The sequence below is a fragment of the Anser cygnoides genome, chromosome 11 (genome assembly GCF_040182565.1).
Source record: "Anser cygnoides isolate HZ-2024a breed goose chromosome 11, Taihu_goose_T2T_genome, whole genome shotgun sequence".
Lineage (NCBI taxonomy): Eukaryota > Metazoa > Chordata > Aves > Anseriformes > Anatidae > Anser > Anser cygnoides.
In genome coordinates, this window is record NC_089883.1 from 21,511,122 (window position 1) to 21,529,079 (window position 17,958).

The 17,958-nt window shown below is 37.6% G+C and overlaps 2 protein-coding genes and 1 long non-coding RNA gene across 5 annotated transcripts in view; 1 reads left to right on the plus strand and 2 right to left on the minus strand.

Annotated features, from left to right (window-relative positions):
- The window catches only part of LOC106033648 (uncharacterized), a 129,585-nt gene extending 128,649 nt beyond the window's left edge, over positions 1 to 936 (minus strand). The window contains exon 1 of the long non-coding RNA XR_010834243.1: positions 800 to 936. This is a non-coding gene — a long non-coding RNA (uncharacterized lncRNA). The remainder of the gene's footprint in view (positions 1 to 799) is intronic.
- Positions 1 to 12,474, plus strand: SLC24A5 (solute carrier family 24 member 5). Of its 2 annotated transcripts, XM_013177280.3 has the most exons (9): positions 1 to 547; positions 807 to 986; positions 2,356 to 2,439; positions 2,529 to 2,632; positions 2,958 to 3,058; positions 3,841 to 4,124; positions 4,848 to 5,054; positions 7,940 to 8,041; positions 8,584 to 12,474. In XM_013177280.3, exons 1-9 carry the CDS (start codon positions 346 to 348, stop codon positions 8,904 to 8,906), a joined length of 1,587 nt encoding a protein of 528 aa, XP_013032734.3. In that variant the 5' UTR covers positions 1 to 345; the 3' UTR covers positions 8,907 to 12,474. The 2 variants fall into 2 exon arrangements, with proteins under 2 accessions (XP_013032734.3, XP_047908317.2); XM_048052360.2 differs by lacking the exon at positions 807 to 986.
- MYEF2 (myelin expression factor 2) overlaps positions 9,248 to 17,958 on the minus strand; it is an 18,841-nt gene continuing 10,130 nt past the window's right edge. Inside the window, exons 10-17 of one of the 2 annotated variants that reach the window (XM_048052355.2) lie at positions 17,725 to 17,826; positions 17,486 to 17,536; positions 17,338 to 17,406; positions 16,969 to 17,067; positions 13,598 to 13,669; positions 12,192 to 12,400; positions 12,030 to 12,081; positions 9,248 to 9,781 (exon numbers count right to left, since the gene is read on the minus strand). In XM_048052355.2, coding sequence (XP_047908312.1) covers positions 9,618 to 9,781; positions 12,030 to 12,081; positions 12,192 to 12,400; positions 13,598 to 13,669; positions 16,969 to 17,067; positions 17,338 to 17,406; positions 17,486 to 17,536; positions 17,725 to 17,826 — 818 coding nt within the window. In that variant the 3' untranslated portion in view covers positions 9,248 to 9,617. The remainder of the gene's footprint in view (positions 9,782 to 12,029; positions 12,082 to 12,191; positions 12,401 to 13,597; positions 13,670 to 16,968; positions 17,068 to 17,337; positions 17,407 to 17,485; positions 17,537 to 17,724; positions 17,827 to 17,958) is intronic. The other variant, XM_048052357.2, reaches the window with a different exon arrangement.

Consider the following 17,958-nt stretch of genomic DNA (forward strand, 5'->3'; position numbering starts at 1 on the left):
ACTCGCACAGCCTGACAGGAATTTTGGTGGAATCGGTGGGAACAAAGAGAAATTGGCCCAAAAAAAAATACAGCTTCCATCAGAACAGGCTGAATTAACCTTCCATCTCAAATGGAGAGGAGGATGTGGAGAGAGAGGCAGTGACAGCCTGACAGCGGTACCCATCGGCTCCTGAGGGAGCCTGAGGTGAAGCCCCCAGGCGAGGCACTCGGAGCGGGGGGCCGGTGACCGGTTCGCGGCCGCCCTGAGGAGCCGGGCGCGGCTCGGGCGGGGCGGCAGCACCCTGAGGGAGCCCGGGGCCGGGACTCCACGAGGCGCGGGGGGAGGACCGGCCCCGGCCCTCACATGACCGTCCGGGGCCCCAACCCCGGCCGCCTCTCTCCTCCCGGCGCTCAGAGCCGCTGCAGCACCGCCGAAATGCGAGCGGGAGCTGAGGGGCGATGGAGGCGGCGGGTGGCGCGGACACTGCTGCTGCTGCCGCTGCTGCTGGCGGCCTGGCAGCCGCCGCCGCGGGGAGCGCGGGCCCAGCGCCCGGCTGCGGACGCAGGTAGGAGCCGGGAGCTGAGCCCTCAGCGGGTGCCCCCTCAGGGGCTCTGCCCGCGGTCGTTGCCGCCGGTGTGAGCCCGCTCGCACCGCGGCGACTCCAGCGGTTCTCCCGAGGCTGCCCTGGAGCCTACGAGGCAGATAAACCCCTTTTCAGAGAAAGAGCCCCACCGAAGGCAGCCCGCGTGTGGAGCACACGCCGCTCCGCTGCCTGAGAACTACGCGGCGTGGGGATGCGTAACGCCCTTGTACTCACTTTTCAGAAAACAGGACGAACTGTGTCCTCTCCTCTTCATCGGAGTTTCCTGAGGGGTTTTTTACACCACAGGAGAGAAAGGATGGAGGAATCGTTATCTATTTCATAATTATACTTTACATGTTTTTGGCCGTGGCCATTGTGTGCGATGATTACTTCCTGCCTTCCCTAGAGATCATTAGTGAATGTAAGTGAACATCCTTCCTTTTTCCTCTAAAATTAAGTTCATGTAGATCCTCTTTGAAAAGTACCAAAGTTGGAGTGCTCTGGAGACCAAACTAAAGTTCTGAGTCTCCTTGCACAGTTAGACTTTATCAATAAAACATTTAATTCAATGCAATATATCAACGCTGTATTGAAAAATAAACTCTGATTACACTCCTCTTAAGCATTTATTTAAAATGTGCTTTCCTTATACCTGGAAGAAAATCTTAAAATTTCCTCAGGAAACTGACAATATGATATAACTTTAGGTGAGTAGCTGTAAATCCACGTTACCAGTAAAGGCAAGAGGGGGAAAAGGGGGTGGGGGGGGTGGGGAGGAAGGAAAAAATCCCAAACCTCTCCTATATTAAATCATGGGAATTGATGTCCTTGCTGAAGTTTTGGTATTTTTTTCAAAGTACTGAACAAGTACCAGCATGAGCAACTGCTTACATATAAAAGGGATGACACAGAAAGAAAAGGAATATAATTACAGCAGTTCTGTGAAATCTCATTAACCTGTGGTAATTTCCTTGGGTTCAGCAGACCACAGAATTAAAAAGATGGTCTTGGCTGAGAGTTCAGCTTTTCATTGCAAAGAATTAAAAAACAAACAAACAAAAAAGCTAGGGAAACTCATCCCTGAACTGGAAAGCATTCTCCACATCGGACCACTTACAGGAAATGTAAGCTTAAGCACTGCTACAGAGCTAGTTTTTTGTTTGTTTGTTTGTTTACTGACAATAAATGTTAGATTGTCATTCCATAGTTAGCCATACTTGCCTATTCTTAGTGTGCACACCTTGATCAAAAAAGCGAGTTAAATTTCTGAAACAGACAACTTACCAGAACAAAAATCTTACTGCATTCAAGCAAGACAGGCTCATCCAAGCATTGGTTTGAATTTACCTAATATTTCTGGTATGTTAAGACACAGGAGCACAGATTTCCCTTGAAATAGACTTGCCTTGAATCATGTAGCCTTATCACACTGTAGTCCAAGGAATCTCCCTGCAATTGTTATCCTTATGATACACTCAGATCCTACATAAGTATGCCTATTTTACATTTTAAGATCATGCCAAAATGTCTTCTACTATCAGTGCTCCTCTTCTAGTATTTAAACTATTTTCTGTAATAAAGCTGGGAATAAGTTAGCCCAATAAATGAGGCTACCCTTTCAATACATTTTGGTCATTTCAAATAAATGCATTAGCTGTATGAAAGCAAGCAAAGTTCATTCCATTGAACTGCAGTAGCTTTTAACATCATATACTAATGCATGTAATAGGTACACACTACTGAAGTTTTTTAATTTTATTTTTAAAGCAATACTTTTACTCTATCCTCAGGCCTTGGCCTCTCTCAGGATGTTGCTGGAGCAACTTTTATGGCTGCTGGAAGCTCAGCTCCAGAGCTTGTCACTGCTTTTCTAGGTAAGAGACACATGCTTTGACTCCTCAGAATCCAGAATTCTTTACCTTGCCTGCTGAACTGGAACATACCCGAGTCATTTTGCTTGCAGGAGTCTTCGTGACAAAGGGAGATATTGGCATTAGCACCATCCTCGGATCAGCAATCTATAATCTTCTTGGGATTTGTGCAGCTTGTGGGCTGCTTTCTAGCATGGTATGTATCAACTTTGATAGTTCCATACCTAAGAACCAAATGGTTATCCTTTCTGTTTTGTCAACAAAAGTCAAGAGAGACTTACTATGACAACTGTCAAGTTTATTATTTAGTAGCAAAACCAGCATGTAATCTGTTTTAAGATAAGTTGCTATGAAAGTTTTTAAAAACACTAACTTGTTAAATATCATACTTAAGTCATTCCTAAGAATCTTAAATTTGTACATAATATAGAAACAACATATTGATGCAGTATTTACAGCACTTAGTGAAAGTATTACAGACAAATTTAAAAAAAAAATGTGAATGAATCTGTGATCTGCAGGTTTCGAGGCTATCCTGTTGGCCGCTGTTTAGAGACTGCCTGGCATATACAATTAGTGTAGCGGCGGTCCTTGCGATGATATCTGACAGCAGAATTTACTGGTAAGAGCACGAGTAGTGTTGAGGTCATGTTGACTGGAGATTAGTGAAACAGTGTTAAAACAAAAAACTTCAAGTAGCCTGAACTGCCATTCACTAACAGAAAAAAACATCCTGTTGGCTTTAAAAATGTAGAAAATCACAATGCTTGTAACGATCATTACCTAAACATTCAAACCCTGCATATTTATAAAGTGTGATCTGCATAGGTTTCTCTGTACAGACTTCAGGATTTCTATCATACCTGTTTTGGCATAGCAATTAGTCTTCAGAGTTTGCTTCTTTTAGAAGCTTCCTTTAATCCTTTAACCACTAAAAAAACATGTCTCAGAAGCGGATCACGAGCTTCTGACACTAACACTCTTCAGTCAACACTGAAATTCCTGTTGTCTCAGTACAGTCAGGTCCAGTACTATATTCCTGAAGTTTCTCACTCAGAATAGCACGTTCTATACCTCTCCATAACCATCATATGAAGACTCAATTTTGCAAACATCAGTTGTTCAGTAAGTTCCCCTGGAAAACATGCAGCTATACAATGCACAGACAAGATTCTGCAGGGGAGTGGAATGAATCAAACTACTGAAAGACATGGAGACACTTACTAACTTCCATGACACTGCCCATACAAGTGCAAACAGATGCTTTTGTTTTTGCCTTTCACAATTCATGCAAGTTTTTTCTCTTCTTATGCCAGCCATTTTAATGAGTTTATTTTTATATATTAATATATATATTACAAGTTATGTAAAATCTTTTTTTTCTTTTTTTTTTTTTCATTCTAGGTATGAAAGTGCTTCCTTATTATTAATATATGGGTGTTATATTCTGGTACTGTGTTTTGACATTAAAATCAACCAATGCCTCATGAAAAGGTTCAGTCCCTGCTGTTCGCATTTTACAAAAGCTATGGAAGAGAATGCTGAGCAGCAGCCATTGGCTGGATGGAGGGAAGAGAGTGGACCTCTAATTCGTCAGCAGTCAAGAACAGATAGTGGTATTTTTCAAGATGAGATGGACTATTCTCAACTTTCAACAAGCTTGTATGGGCTTGATGAAATCTCTGAAGGTAGAAGTATTATTAAATTTAAACGCTACATGCCTGTTTGCATCAGTTCTAATAAAGAGTATGGTTTGAGATATTATTCAGATTTTGTTCACAAAAGAACTCTAGCATAGTACTTAAGTAAATCATTATTCTTCCCTGGAATATAACATTAAGTAAAATTATAGTTGTGATATTTATAGTAGTTACTAGAGGAATGCTAGGGGAGTTGCTTATTTGTGTCAGTAATAGAACATCAGTTGTTGCTGTGCATATTTGAAACTTCCCAGCAACTCAGCCTGTAAAACGCAGTATCAGCTGAAACGCATGCTGCTTCTGTACTTATATTGTACTCTTATGACAAATGGCCAGTTTGTTATCCAAAATATGCATTATAGCATAAGTAAAGCGATAGCTCTGATGGGGCCACAGATCACTTTTCCTCTTCACTTCAGCAAATCAGCAGCTGGTACTAAATCTTGGCAAACATTTTACATAAACCTTACAGGAAAATAATTTTTTCATCCACCTTGGTTCTCTCCTAGTGACATGGTAATAAAGAACATTTGATTTCAGAGTTTAGTCAAGTGTGTTATAGGTACTAATAAGACGACAATTACAACGTCACAAAGAATTATTTTTTTTTAACCTTTTTCCAGTATTCTCAAAAGTAGAAGCAAATAGTATGACTGTATACTAAGGATTCAAACATAATGCTACAGTTTAAAACAGTTACTTCCTCAACAGATCATCCAAGTGTCTTCACCATGCCTGAAGCAGATATGAAGAGAATTTTGTGGGTGTTATCTCTTCCTATTATTACACTACTCTATTTGACTACACCAGATTGCAGAAGACAGTTTTGGAGGAACTGGTTCATGGTGACATTTTTAATGTCAGCAGCATGGATTTCTGCAATAACTTACGTTCTTGTATGGATGATAACGATAGCAGGTAGGTACCTTAACTACTGCTGCTTTACAGAAGCAGCCAATGAAGAATCACTGAAAAAAAAAAACACTTTTTTTTCTCTGCGAAGTTTTCTTTTTTACAATTAACAGTTAGTTTAGCAACACATATTTTGCTTAGAACAAACAAACAAAAACCCTTGTTTGACTGCTTCATTTGCCTCCTTCCATCTAATGAAAACTACTTTAGAATTTAGCTGCTTCAGACTGCTTATCATCACATGAAAGAGAATTTGTTTACAAAGCTACAAAAAACAGCCTATATTTAAAAGGACAGTTTCATTAAACTGCTTCATGAAGTGAAACAATTAGGTACACAGCAATAAATTCATGAAGCTAAAGTCTGACACACATGGAAGCCACTAAGACTGGAATTAAAGGTTCAGGTGTTTGTAAAAATATCCATTATTTCTATACCTATAATTTTTTTGAACACTATAATAAGAGACTTGGCATTAAATGAACTGCCAAAAAAGATGCCCACGTTTTTGTATTATTTTAACTATAGTGTTGTATATTCATTAAATATTCTTGGGTGTGCAGGTATGTGTGTATCTCTTAAAAATCCACATCATAAAGTCAAACAGTAAAAGCACTGCTTTTAAGTGAGGGAAAGGGTGTGAAAGAGTGTAAAAACAACTTTTCTAAAAATATCTTAAAGTATTAAAAGTTTCCTCATTTCACTGTTTCTCCAGTCAGCTTAAGAAAAAAAGTCTTTAAGAACAAGCAGAAAAGAAACCACTAAACAGGAAAGAAATTGCACAAAGCTGGCCATTTCCACATTATAGCTCACCAATCCTACCTCAGTATTCTGCTAGTTCAGCATCCTAAATTGTCTTCAAATTAAATTCAATAAATGTTGACTGCAGACACAGACCTACACAAAGGTAGACCTGTGAGAAATTACTAATAGATTTCTGGATATAACACCCAGCAGGTTCACTCCTTTGTCAAAAATTTTTCCACTTGTATCTAGAAAGCAAGGGTTTACTGTCTGAATGCTAGAAGCCTTTGAAACAGGATCCAAATGAAAGTTATTGCCATTCTTCTAGACAAAACACTAATTCATATGAAAGCAGGTACATTGGAGTTTCAAATAATGTGTTAGTGTTAGTCCATGTTGAGGAGTCATCACAAGCAGCTTTGGGGTCTTTGTCCCACTACTTCTAGGTCAAATATGTTCTATTTACACATTAAAACTCTAAAAATTACACATATGTATATATATATATATTCAAGTCTAGGTTCTTTCATGAAAGGTGACTCAAAAATATTCTATCATTGCATAAATGGCCTATGAGAATTGTTCTCATATGAGAATGGCCTATGAGAATGTGTTTCATAGCAGGGGACTACATTTTGATGGTCAAGAACAAACCTAATTTAGTACACCTTTTTGTTACTAGCAAAGAAATTTTCATTACTATAGCAAGATACTGCTACTGATACACAAATGAAACAAAGGCTAGAAAAATAAGACCATTCTCTCTTCATGGTCAATTGCCAGAAAACGAAAAGAAAAAAAAACAACTCTACATTTTAACTAGAAGATTAATCTATCTTAAAAAAAATAGATTCACCTGAGTTTAGATTCTATGATAACTTTCAGAGGGCTAGAAACTACTGTTGGGTGCGTAAAGCTGCTTCACTCATATTTCACCTTCATTTGCTTAGATTAGTTTACAAAAGCTGATCGTGTTGGTCCCTCCATCCTACACATCTCTTACATTAGGAGTGATGAAAAAAGAAATACCAGTAAAAAGTTTACAACAGGATCACATTAGTCCCTTTGAACGGAAAGTAAGTTTCAAACATAAATTTACTGGGCTGATCTAAACTAAGCTGGTATGTACTAGGCAATCATTGCTGACCTAGCTTACAGCATACCGCCTCTTATTTTAAGAAAACTGTGCTTATTGGTGTCAAAACATTGTAAGCAAGAATTCAGATTTCAACAAAAAAAATTAAGTGTTTAGTGAACAAAAGTTTAAGAAAAACTAATTATGTAACGGTTTGAACAGAAGTATCAAGAACTTCAGCATGTAGATGGTTGTGAATGGTATGTAGAACTAAAGGCAGCTAAAAGAGTTTTGAAGACCTGAATCACTGTATTTTAAGTTAGAAACTAATACTCTTTCAGCACATATGGTACTAAAAACAGGCGGGAGGGGTAGGCTGCTGTTTTAATAACCATTTAAAACTGTTCTTAAAGTGTTTACCTAAAAAAAATCGTGCTTCTAAAAGACTTACTCATACTTAAGTCATTTAACAGTTCTTCATTATGCTTCTTCTAAATTCAGCAAAAGAACTAAAAAACTTGAGCTTTCTAATCAGAACAAAGTGTGTAAGTCATGCAGTTGAGACAGTATTGCAGTAACAATCTTAATGACCCTCCTCCCTATGAAACTCGTGCTTTTTTCTCCCCCTTTAAAGAGTGAATGTTTTATTATAAGAGTTATTGCTCCAAAACATGTTCAAGCGCTAATGATGAGATGCTCAAAACCAAAAATGTTAGGTATTCAAACTTCTGCTGTGTCTGAAAGAGTAATTCATAATTCATACCATTTTGAACAGTGGAGACCCTCCTCTTAATTCTCTGAGAAAGTTGTAAAATAAGATGGTTACTATATCACAGTTCCTTTTTATTTGACTGATGAACAAGAACAGGATGACATTCCTTTGTTCTTGTTTTTAAATACTTCATGGTTCAGTCACTTTATATTTAGTCACATTAAGCTAGTGAGCAGATTCCTCTTGGAATTATTGTATGATTACTGATCTTTTCTCCAGCAAGAAAAGTCCAAAGAAATTTTTTGGATGAAACAAGCTAAAACTATACTTGTGTTTTCTACCATTATTTACCAACTACAGGTGAAACACTGGGAATTCCAGAGTCAGTAATGGGTCTCACACTACTTGCAGCAGGAACAAGCTTACCAGATACAGTTGCAAGTGTGCTGGTGGCTCGAAAAGGTAAAGCTTTTGGTATTCAGGCTCATTTCAATAGACATGTTTAAAAGGTACTATGGAAAAAAAATTAACATTTTTGGAAATTCAAGGAGTGACTTTAAAATTTTTGCTCCAGATTCTAGATTTTAGTTTGCTACTAATAAATAAGATAGCTTACCCAAAGAGGCTGTGGTTCAGACATTTAAAAACCTCTCTGAGAAGTATTCTAGATTGGTTTGATTTGCTGTTAAGCACGTTAACAGTTTTACTGCAAAACATAACCGTAGGTCTTGGTATTTTAAACATAACTGTGGATTTTAGAGTAACCTGTCTAGCTTATTTTAAGTGCAACTTTGCAGATGCTGGTGATATAGGGAGACATTTTTATGTTTGCAGTACCCAAAACTATGGTCTGTGGAATCGTATCTATAGTTCTTAGAACAAAAAGGCTGAAAAGGGTGTTTTACCCTTTGAGGTTGAGGACCGATACTCTGTTCCTCCAAAACAGTTTGGCAATTTCATACTGCACAACTATGCGGGCTTATTTGTACTTCTTGTTTTTACAGGAAATGGAGATATGGCTATGTCTAACATTGTAGGATCCAACATATTTGATATGCTCTGTTTGGGAATACCCTGGTTTATAAAAACTGCCTTCATAAATACATCAGGACCCATAGAAGTGAACAGCAGTGGTTTGACATACACAGCCATTTCTCTCATCTGTTCAGTTGTTTTTATTTTTCTGGCAATTCACCTGAATGGCTGGAAAATAGATAAAAAATTGGGAGCAATTTGTCTTGTACTGTACTTAGTATTTACCGTATTATCAATTTTATATGAACTTGGCATCATAGGGAACAATCCTACAAGGGTCTGCGGTAACTAGTTTTAATCAGTGATTATACTGATGAAAAAATAAAAGCAGAAGAGAAAGATCAGTTTCTTCATTTAGTCAAATTAAAAAAAAATAAATCCAAAACTCCCATTGGGCTCTAAATCTTATTTACAGAACTAAGTCATGGCATTAAAGTAATATTAAGTAGAACAGAAACATCACAGCCTAATTGGAGCCCTTTCCTTTAGAGTCAAGAATTACAGTATGACAACAACAAGCATATAAAACCAAATCTCTGGAAAAAAGACACCTAGTTTTTACATTACAATGCTGATACACGCTGGGGGGGAAATAAAAATCAGAAAACACTAAACAAATCCCACTATGCAATCTTAACAGAGAAAATGGCTTATTTTATTAAAAACAGTATAACCATTCATTTAAACTGAATGACTAGAGACACTTGGCCTAATTTTCCAAAGGCGCTGAGCATCCAAAGTTCCCACAGTTTAACGGGACCTGCAGGTGCTCAGTGCCTCCAAAAAAAACAACAAAAATCAGGCAAATTGTCTTTAAAAACCAAACATTGTAAGATTCAGTTAACAAGTATCACAGTATATTAAACACTATACTGTTAAAGGCTGGTGGGATTTAAAAGTTCCTTTTTACAGCTTTTGTAAGCATACAATGTTACTAAAAATGACTTACTAGGATAGAGAAGCTAAACAGACATAGGAATGTTCCTGAACACACAGTTTTAAATTATGCATTGCGATCCAAGCGTACATCAATTTCTCTGCCACTGATTTTTATGCCGTTCATTATCCTACAGGCCTTTTCAGCAGATTCTGGCGAGTCAAATCTGACTGTTCCACAGCCCTTTGATTTTCCATTCTCCATTTTTATTTCTGCAAACATTACATGACCTAAATAAACAAGTTAAACAGCAGTTATTTTACACCTTCAGTGCACTAAAAACTTAAAGAACTAATCAGAAGTGATAAAAACAGTTCTAAATATAATCTAGGGGGACATATAATATTAGAACTATCAGACTTACAGTATATTCACTTATTCAGGAAAGGTGATAGGTCAAAACAGCAGCAAAGAATCCACACAAAGTCCCACTGTTTCAAATTGATCCTTCAGACTACCATAAGATGAAGCATGCCTGAACTGGACATCAAATTTGAAACAAAGTGCCCTATAAGCCTACAGATAAGTTTTGTGTTTCACTGGTGGAGCCACACTGCCAAAAGTATGATTAATTGTCATCCTCTAACTGAATGATAGTTCAATCCAGTCCACCATGTTCACTGCAGTATAATAATCACATTATCAACTAATCATAACTATCATATAATTTTGAAAAAAAAAGTTGCAGAGCAAAAAACAAATAGCATGCACTACCCAATTCATTGGAAACTCAACTCATGAGGGAACATTTCTATGCAGATGCCACAGAGTAGCAAGCCTTTAAGTGCCAGCAGGAACAAGAAATTCTCCCCTAAAACACAAGGCTTTTTATTTTTAAGTGGCATGTAATAGAAGACTGGCCTTTCACTGAAATAAATTGTTTTCATGTCAGTATCATAAGGAAATATAAAGACCATGCCTCCACAGGTTCAACCTGTTGTTTATATTTGTGCTTATCATTCTTAAAAACAATTTGACATAATCCTTACATCTGATAGCCGCTGGAGAGTATAAAAAAATCTGAACTCCCTGAAAGTTGCCTAGGCAGTTAAGAATTAAAAAACAGAGATCCTGTTTATCTGTATGTTTGTAGAAAACAATGCAATCCCTAAGTGTAAGTGCAAGTATATTACTAAGAAGTTGATGATAACAGGATATCAATAAACATCTTCACAAAAGCACAGATGTTCCCAACATACATCACTTGATACTACAATTGTATCTGCACAAGATGTTTTACTTCTTCAAAAACTTCTCTTAAACACTTTAAACGATTTTAGTAGAAAACTGTTTAATGAATTTGCACAAGAATCTTTTTTTCACGCCTGTCCATATTAAGGGAAAAGGTGGATGGCAAGGAAGAAAACACATAGGATAACCCCTAAAAAAAAATCTGAAGCAAAATCAAAGGTGGTGGTGATTTTACAGACTAACTTGTTATGCAGTCATGGAAACTTGATTAAAGTTTAATACTGAATGTGAATTATGGGGAAGGGCTTTGTTTTGTATTTAAAAGCAGAGAGGGTTTATGCAGTCCTTTAACTGCATGGCATCCCAGCATAAAACTAGGATATTCACCAGCAGCTCCCAGAATTATAACAGCAGCAACATTGTCATGAAAATGCTAGAAGGGAGAACTTCACTCTGAAAACCTGGTATGCTAGATCTGTCTATAATTCAGCAACAAAAGCTTTGAGTCCTGGAATGTAAGCACACCTTAAGTTCCTGTAACCACTAAATGCATTTGAACACCTGAAATATTTTCATAGTTGAACTGCAACTTCTAATTTATATCCACTCTGCAAATAGCTGTATGAAGACTGTCTTACATAAAAGTAAGATGTTTTAAGTTATTTCTCCTTCCTGTCTCTGCAAAGTAAGTGAAGTCATCCATAATTCTTTTATTTCATTCTGAAATATTACATTGTTATATTCACCTATTCCATTCTGTGAGTTTAAAAAAAATCACGTTTCTACATACAAGAATCAGTTTTCATTCACTTCTGTAAAAAGAAAACTTTTCTTAATTAGAGATTTGTACTTATTGGATATTCACAGAAATCCTGTATCTTACATGAAAAAAATGGGGGGGGACTTTATTTCTTGACAAAAGGTGAATCAGTACAGGATTGACAAATTATTAACTCTGATTTGATATGGCACCATTACTGGAAATAATGTATAAACCTGGCCAGTCCCACACCCCTGCATGCATTTATCTCAAAATAAATGCTACATTATATCCCAGAGGATAACTAATACCTACCTCAAAAAAGAAAAAGTTCAAAGGGTAATTTTAATGAGATGGGTTAAAGTTTATAGGAGATGAGCACTCTCAACTAACACAGTCCATACTGTACCATAGTCTCATGTGTTATGTCAGACCTAAAATTATTTATAAAACTGCCCTTATCTAAAGAACAAGACACAGAATGCAAACTCAATGGAGCTAAGCAGAGGTAAGATTCACATACATACCACACTGACTGAATTTCTCCTTCAGTTTCTGCCAGGTCAAATCAAAAGGGAGCTACAATTTAAAAAAAAAATTATTAATAGCAAAATATTACAAAAAGAAAGAGCATGTAGTGAAATATGCACACAAAATAGGCTTATCTTTTCTGCGTTTCAAATGCTTACATTTCTCACAAATATCTGATTGCCTTTAGAACCTAATCTCTCTCTCATTCCACTTCCCATTGGGCCAGGCACAAATCCTCGATCTATATCCATGTTCCTGTCCGGGCCTCCACCCATAGCCGGTCCCATTCGATCAAAACCAGAACTCATCCGATCCATGCCCATTCCCATTCCTCCAGCCATATTGTTCATACCACCCATTCCACCACCTACAGAGAAAGAAAAAGGAGAATAACAAGTTTGTTGGTTTGTTTTTATTAATAAATAAGTATCTTGTAAAAAAGTCTAAATTCTTTTGTGTCAGGAAAAATAATTCATACATGCACAGTGATTCATCTAGTAACATGGCTAATATTTAAAGTCAGAGCATTAGAAGAAACAAAGTATCAGTTATTGTACAGAAGTAAAAAGCAAATTGCATGAAGCTGTTATTCACATCACCTAACATAAGATGTTCAACACCACAGGTAAAACAATTAAGATTTAAAGACCATCTAGTTTAATTAATAAGAATATGATACCCTGCACCAAAAAGAGATTAAGTAAATGACTGTGGAAATATTAAGATACAGGTAATTGGACCATATATACAACCGTGAATGCAGGAAGCAAAACCATTTGGCTTTACTAAATGCAGCCATACCACATTTAATGACAGTCTTACAGAGAAAGCCTATTTTGGAAAGAACAGCCGTTCCTGCAAGTCCTGTGCAGAGCATGGACCTTCCCTGATACATGCAATGGAATATATTAAAGTACATTACATAATGAACCAAGATCAATGGCATTCAGATATTCTATATTCTATTATAATTTTTCTGGATTCATAATTAACAACGTAAAACAAGACTATCACGATCATTCATGACAGACCTCCTCTAAGCCTTATGCCTCACAAGATTGTCCTTAGCAAGATTTTACTTTCTCATCTGCTCTAGCTTGAGGAACTGAGACTCTTTCCATAATACAAACTCAGTGTTTGAGCTTTGCACAAAATTCAACTGAGTGATAATCTGAAATTCAAGACTGATTTTTTTATTTCAATTATGAGAGATTACTGAAGTATTTAAGTTCAGCTTCAGGTTCACATAAGTAACTATCTCTGCCTATTTATCTTTTTTCTGGAACGCAAGTTTACTTGAATCACTTCTCCCTCCAAACCAAAAGTTCAAACCATTTCAAAACTACATGCTCAAAGGGAAGACTGCATTAGCAAGTTTTCCTCTGATTTTTTACCTCAACAAAACAACCTTAAAAACTATTAGACTGGGAGTCCCATGCAACGGAATTCTACTTCTTCCTACGCTGACAAAACGCTGCGCAGCAAATCCTCTGAAACAATTGCACGGACACCACGTCATTACATTGCCTACACATTTACATTCTATTGAAACAAGTTAACCTACTCATTCCAGATCCTACTGGGCCCATTCTAGGCGCTCCCATTCCTCCTGCAAAAACACCAATCATTGCACCACCTAAACAGAAAAAAAATAATATAGTGACATACACCGAAACTGCCAGTTAGTGACAACAGCAAAGCACACAACGTTAAAGTGCACTGATCTCAGTGTTACCTGGCAATTCTTTTGCTACAGAACACTTCAACCCGTGCCTTTATTATGCAAACTAGGTAGGAAATACCCTGCAAGTAACTTTAGCTCCTCCTCCTCTGTTACAAGATACAAGCTACTCTGATTTCTAGCTACAGTTTTCCTCTGACAACCTGTCAGCAGCACAAACATCTGAAACTGAAGGAGCCATATCTCATATCAGAGAACTGATAGAATTTGGCAGAAAAAAAGGGGGGAGAGAAAGGGAAGCAATACTAAAGGGTACCTGACAGAACCATGAAAGCTCCAGAATAGTGTCAGAAACTGATTCTAGAGAGTAGGGTTTAATAGAACAAATAAATAAATAAAACCAGAGTTTTCCTTGAAGCACTACATTTCAGGAAAGTAATCCCAAGGGAGCTTCCAGAATTGCAGGAACTCAAGAACTGCATTCTTGTCAATGCTGACCAGAGCAAGGGGCTCCGCGGATTCTGTAACAAGCACTTCCAATCGTTCCAGAGAACCAACTCAAACAAATCCATTCCAATAAACCTAGTGTCTACAAAAAGAGCACTCTGAAGACAGAAAAGGTAAAACAAAAGCGATGGACTGACAAAAGGCAGCCTCCTACAATACTGGGCAATATTTCAGGATATAGGCAGCATAATCATCTCAGTTGTTAACCTGTATACAAGGAAGCAGGATTTTGCAGGTAATTCTGGAGCTGTCAGTTACTACATTTTTCTTGCTTGATTTTCATCCCTAAAAGAAACATCTCAGTTTTTACTTATGCTTATTAAGTTTAATTTAAAGTTTAATACTTATTAAGCCCATTTTTACACACTACTGGCCCATTTTGGCTACACACTACTGGCCCATTTTGGCTACACACTACTGGCCCATTTTGGCTACACACTACTGGCCCATTTTGGCTACACACTACTGGCCCATTTTGGCTACACACTACTGGCCCATTTTGGCTACACACTACTGGCCCATTTTGGCTACACACTACTGGCCCATTTTGGCTACACACTACTGGCCCATTTTGGCTACACACTACTGGCCCATTTTGGCTACACACTACTGGCCCATTTTGGCTACACACTACTGTTTCAGTATCTAAACAGGGTCACTGATGATACTTTCCAGACAAGCAGTCTTCCATCAACTTCTCAGATAACATGCAGTCAGAGCCATACCAAAACCTCAAAAAACATGGACTGGCCCATTCAAGAGCCTATGGTTGTTCAACACCAGCAGGATTACTCACAGTACTTCAGCCAATAGATCGCATGTGATGAACGTCTTAATACTTATTCATTAGGCTAAAGATGAAAAGCCAAAACCTTAAAAAGAATTGTGAGGAAAAAAATCCTACTTTCTCCAAACTAGAAACCTTTAAGAGTTTATGAATGTATCCCAGTTATACTCCCTCTCTTTTAAAAGGAAAAGTCTCCCTAGCAGCCTAAGACGCACTTTAAAACAAACAAAACCAAAATTGAAATAATCATAGTAAGCATGTATTCAGCTGTTTCTGACCTTCAAAACACCCTCTCCTTGTACATTTTTCCCTACTGGATTTGCATCAATGAAAAATGATAAGTTTGGAGATAGACTGTGACACAACCTTTGATTTTTTGGATACTTTAAAATTTTAGCTATTTAAATCACTGCAAATCAAACATCCTCATTTTCACTAACTGATGCCATAGTCCAATCAAAGACTGTCTTATGTTGCCCTCATTGAAACTGGCGTGGTATGGAAGCCAAATGCACTCACAGCATTTCCTTTTAATATATTATTAACCTAAATATTGTAATAAGAGTACACTGGGGAATTCCCTGACTAAACATGGTATTTAACTATAATAAAACAATACTATTTGCTTCTGCTACTTAAAACTCATCTTGGTTTTCTGCAGTTCCCAAATTTTAAAGGTGCATGGCTCCAGGAGAGTATTATCTCAAACCAGAACAGCATTTTAACAGTAAGATTGCTAACAGGTTGCAAGTTGAAGCTTGCTGACATCTACTGAATGACCAATGCCCGCAGCAGTTTCTCACAGTGGCTATACTCACTTATTTCAAGACCAGCACGTTACCAGAAGACTCAGAAGTCTGTTGCTTGTATGAACATTTATAACTGAAGCAGCTCTGGATTTTCACTCAAGAAACAGATATTTATCCTATGCTGAAGTACACATACTGAAAGCATAACACCTGATTTTTAAGACATAAATTACTAGACCTTATGACAAACTTAACTAGCATCCTTACTAAATATCTACTACTGCTAAACAATTATCAGTGCTTGAAGAGCAGCACGTAACAGTTACCCTTTGTTGTGACTTGCCCAAATTAAACACCCACCAAAGAGGGAGAACTTTTTCTTCCAAAGAGGGAAAATTATTTTTTTCCTAGACTAAACGAGCCTTATGCTCTTAACACCCTTTCGCTTTCACAGTAGGGGCCTCGTGGGGGTGGGGGGAACAGGAAAAAAGCAGAAAGCCTGTCTTCCATAGTGTATTCATCCAGGTAAGAATATAGTAACAAAGCCACAGAAAGCTCTGTTGTTAAGCACTTCCAGGCTCTCAACTTCTATCCAGACAGAAGAGTATCTCATTTGAGGGAGAGCAAAATTAGCAAAAATGAACTCAGTCAAGACAACACCATTTATAAACAAAACAAACCTTGCTCAATTTCAGAAGAGGACAGTAAATCCTATTCTAAGCAGCATGAGAAAAGGCAGGAAGAAAACTGAGGGAACCAAAATTCATCATTCCTATCCAATGCCGTCTGATTTGCAGTAAGAACAACCTTCCAGCATGTCTTTGCAAAAGCAGACTCCAGGAAGTTACAAAGGCAGTACACAGACATCTTGTTCAGGATTGCCAAAACCATATGTTTTAATTGCCAGGTATTACGTCCTTTGGATAAGTTAACAGTACAAAGGAAAATACTTTCCTCAAAACCACTGTACTTGTATTTTGCTTGTATTCTACAGATGAAAAAAAACATCTTAACCTCCATCTTCAGAGACAGCCATAACAAACACATATGAATACCCTTAAATAAACAAACATCTTTACAATAACAGCTGGTGGAGAAGGGACAGAGGAAGATGACCAAAGGAAACCACACCTCTTCTTGGTTTTTCTCCTAGTAAAACTCTTCCAATACTATGTTGCACTTTGCCACAGGAAATTTAACAGTTACCATACCCATTCTTCCAAAAGAATCTCCAAAACCACGGTTCAATTGCATCTCACTACGACCAAAATCTCTATCCATGTTTCCTCCCATTCCACCACGGAACATTTCTGTAGAGAATAATGCACAAAACAGAAATATTCTGTCATATTCAACTAAGTTGATGCTCATACAATACTTGTTTCACAGTTGCTTGTTTAAACAGAAGTAAGTTTAATCCACAAGTCAGAGGCACCTCCCCTTCCAGTTCCTATGCTTCCATGCACGCCACATATTTCTTTTGAACACATTTACATTACTCGCCCTTATGTAAAGAGGACTTTTAATAAGGCTCACAGACTAGCAAACTAGTACTAGCAAACTAGTAAGTATTCACCTACCTCCCATTCGGTTGACTCCAAATCCCCCCATATTAGCCATTCCTTCCATTCCACGAAATCCAGGAAGCCCTGTAAAATAAAGAAGAATGTTTTTTTTCCTATCCAATATTAGAAAAACACGTAAGACAAAGAATTTGACTGCACGTACCGCCTCCCATTCTATTCATTCCGCCAAAACCAGGACCATCTATTCCCATACCTTTAAACCAAAAAGACCAAACACCATTTAGAAGACAGTTAAGATCCTAATGTATTTCAAAAATGCAAATACAGTGTCTCAAAAACACACAATACAAGGCTTACTTTGACAAGAGCATTCTTCCAAACACAGAAATGAAAATTATAAACTTAAGCTCTGTAAGTTAAAAATTAAGAATACGACTTTACCTCCTGGACCCATGTTCCCCATTCCACCACCCATGTTCAACTGTGTTGCACTGATGGGCTGTCCACCTGGTCCAAGTCCCATACCAATGCCACCAAGGCCACCTTGGAAAAAAGAAAAAATAACTATTATCATAAGACTCTCTGCATCATAAAGAGACCATAGTAAGCAAAAGTACTACTAAACTGTTCCAAGACACTATCAACATGTATTAAGTGCAAAGATTTAAAAATGAA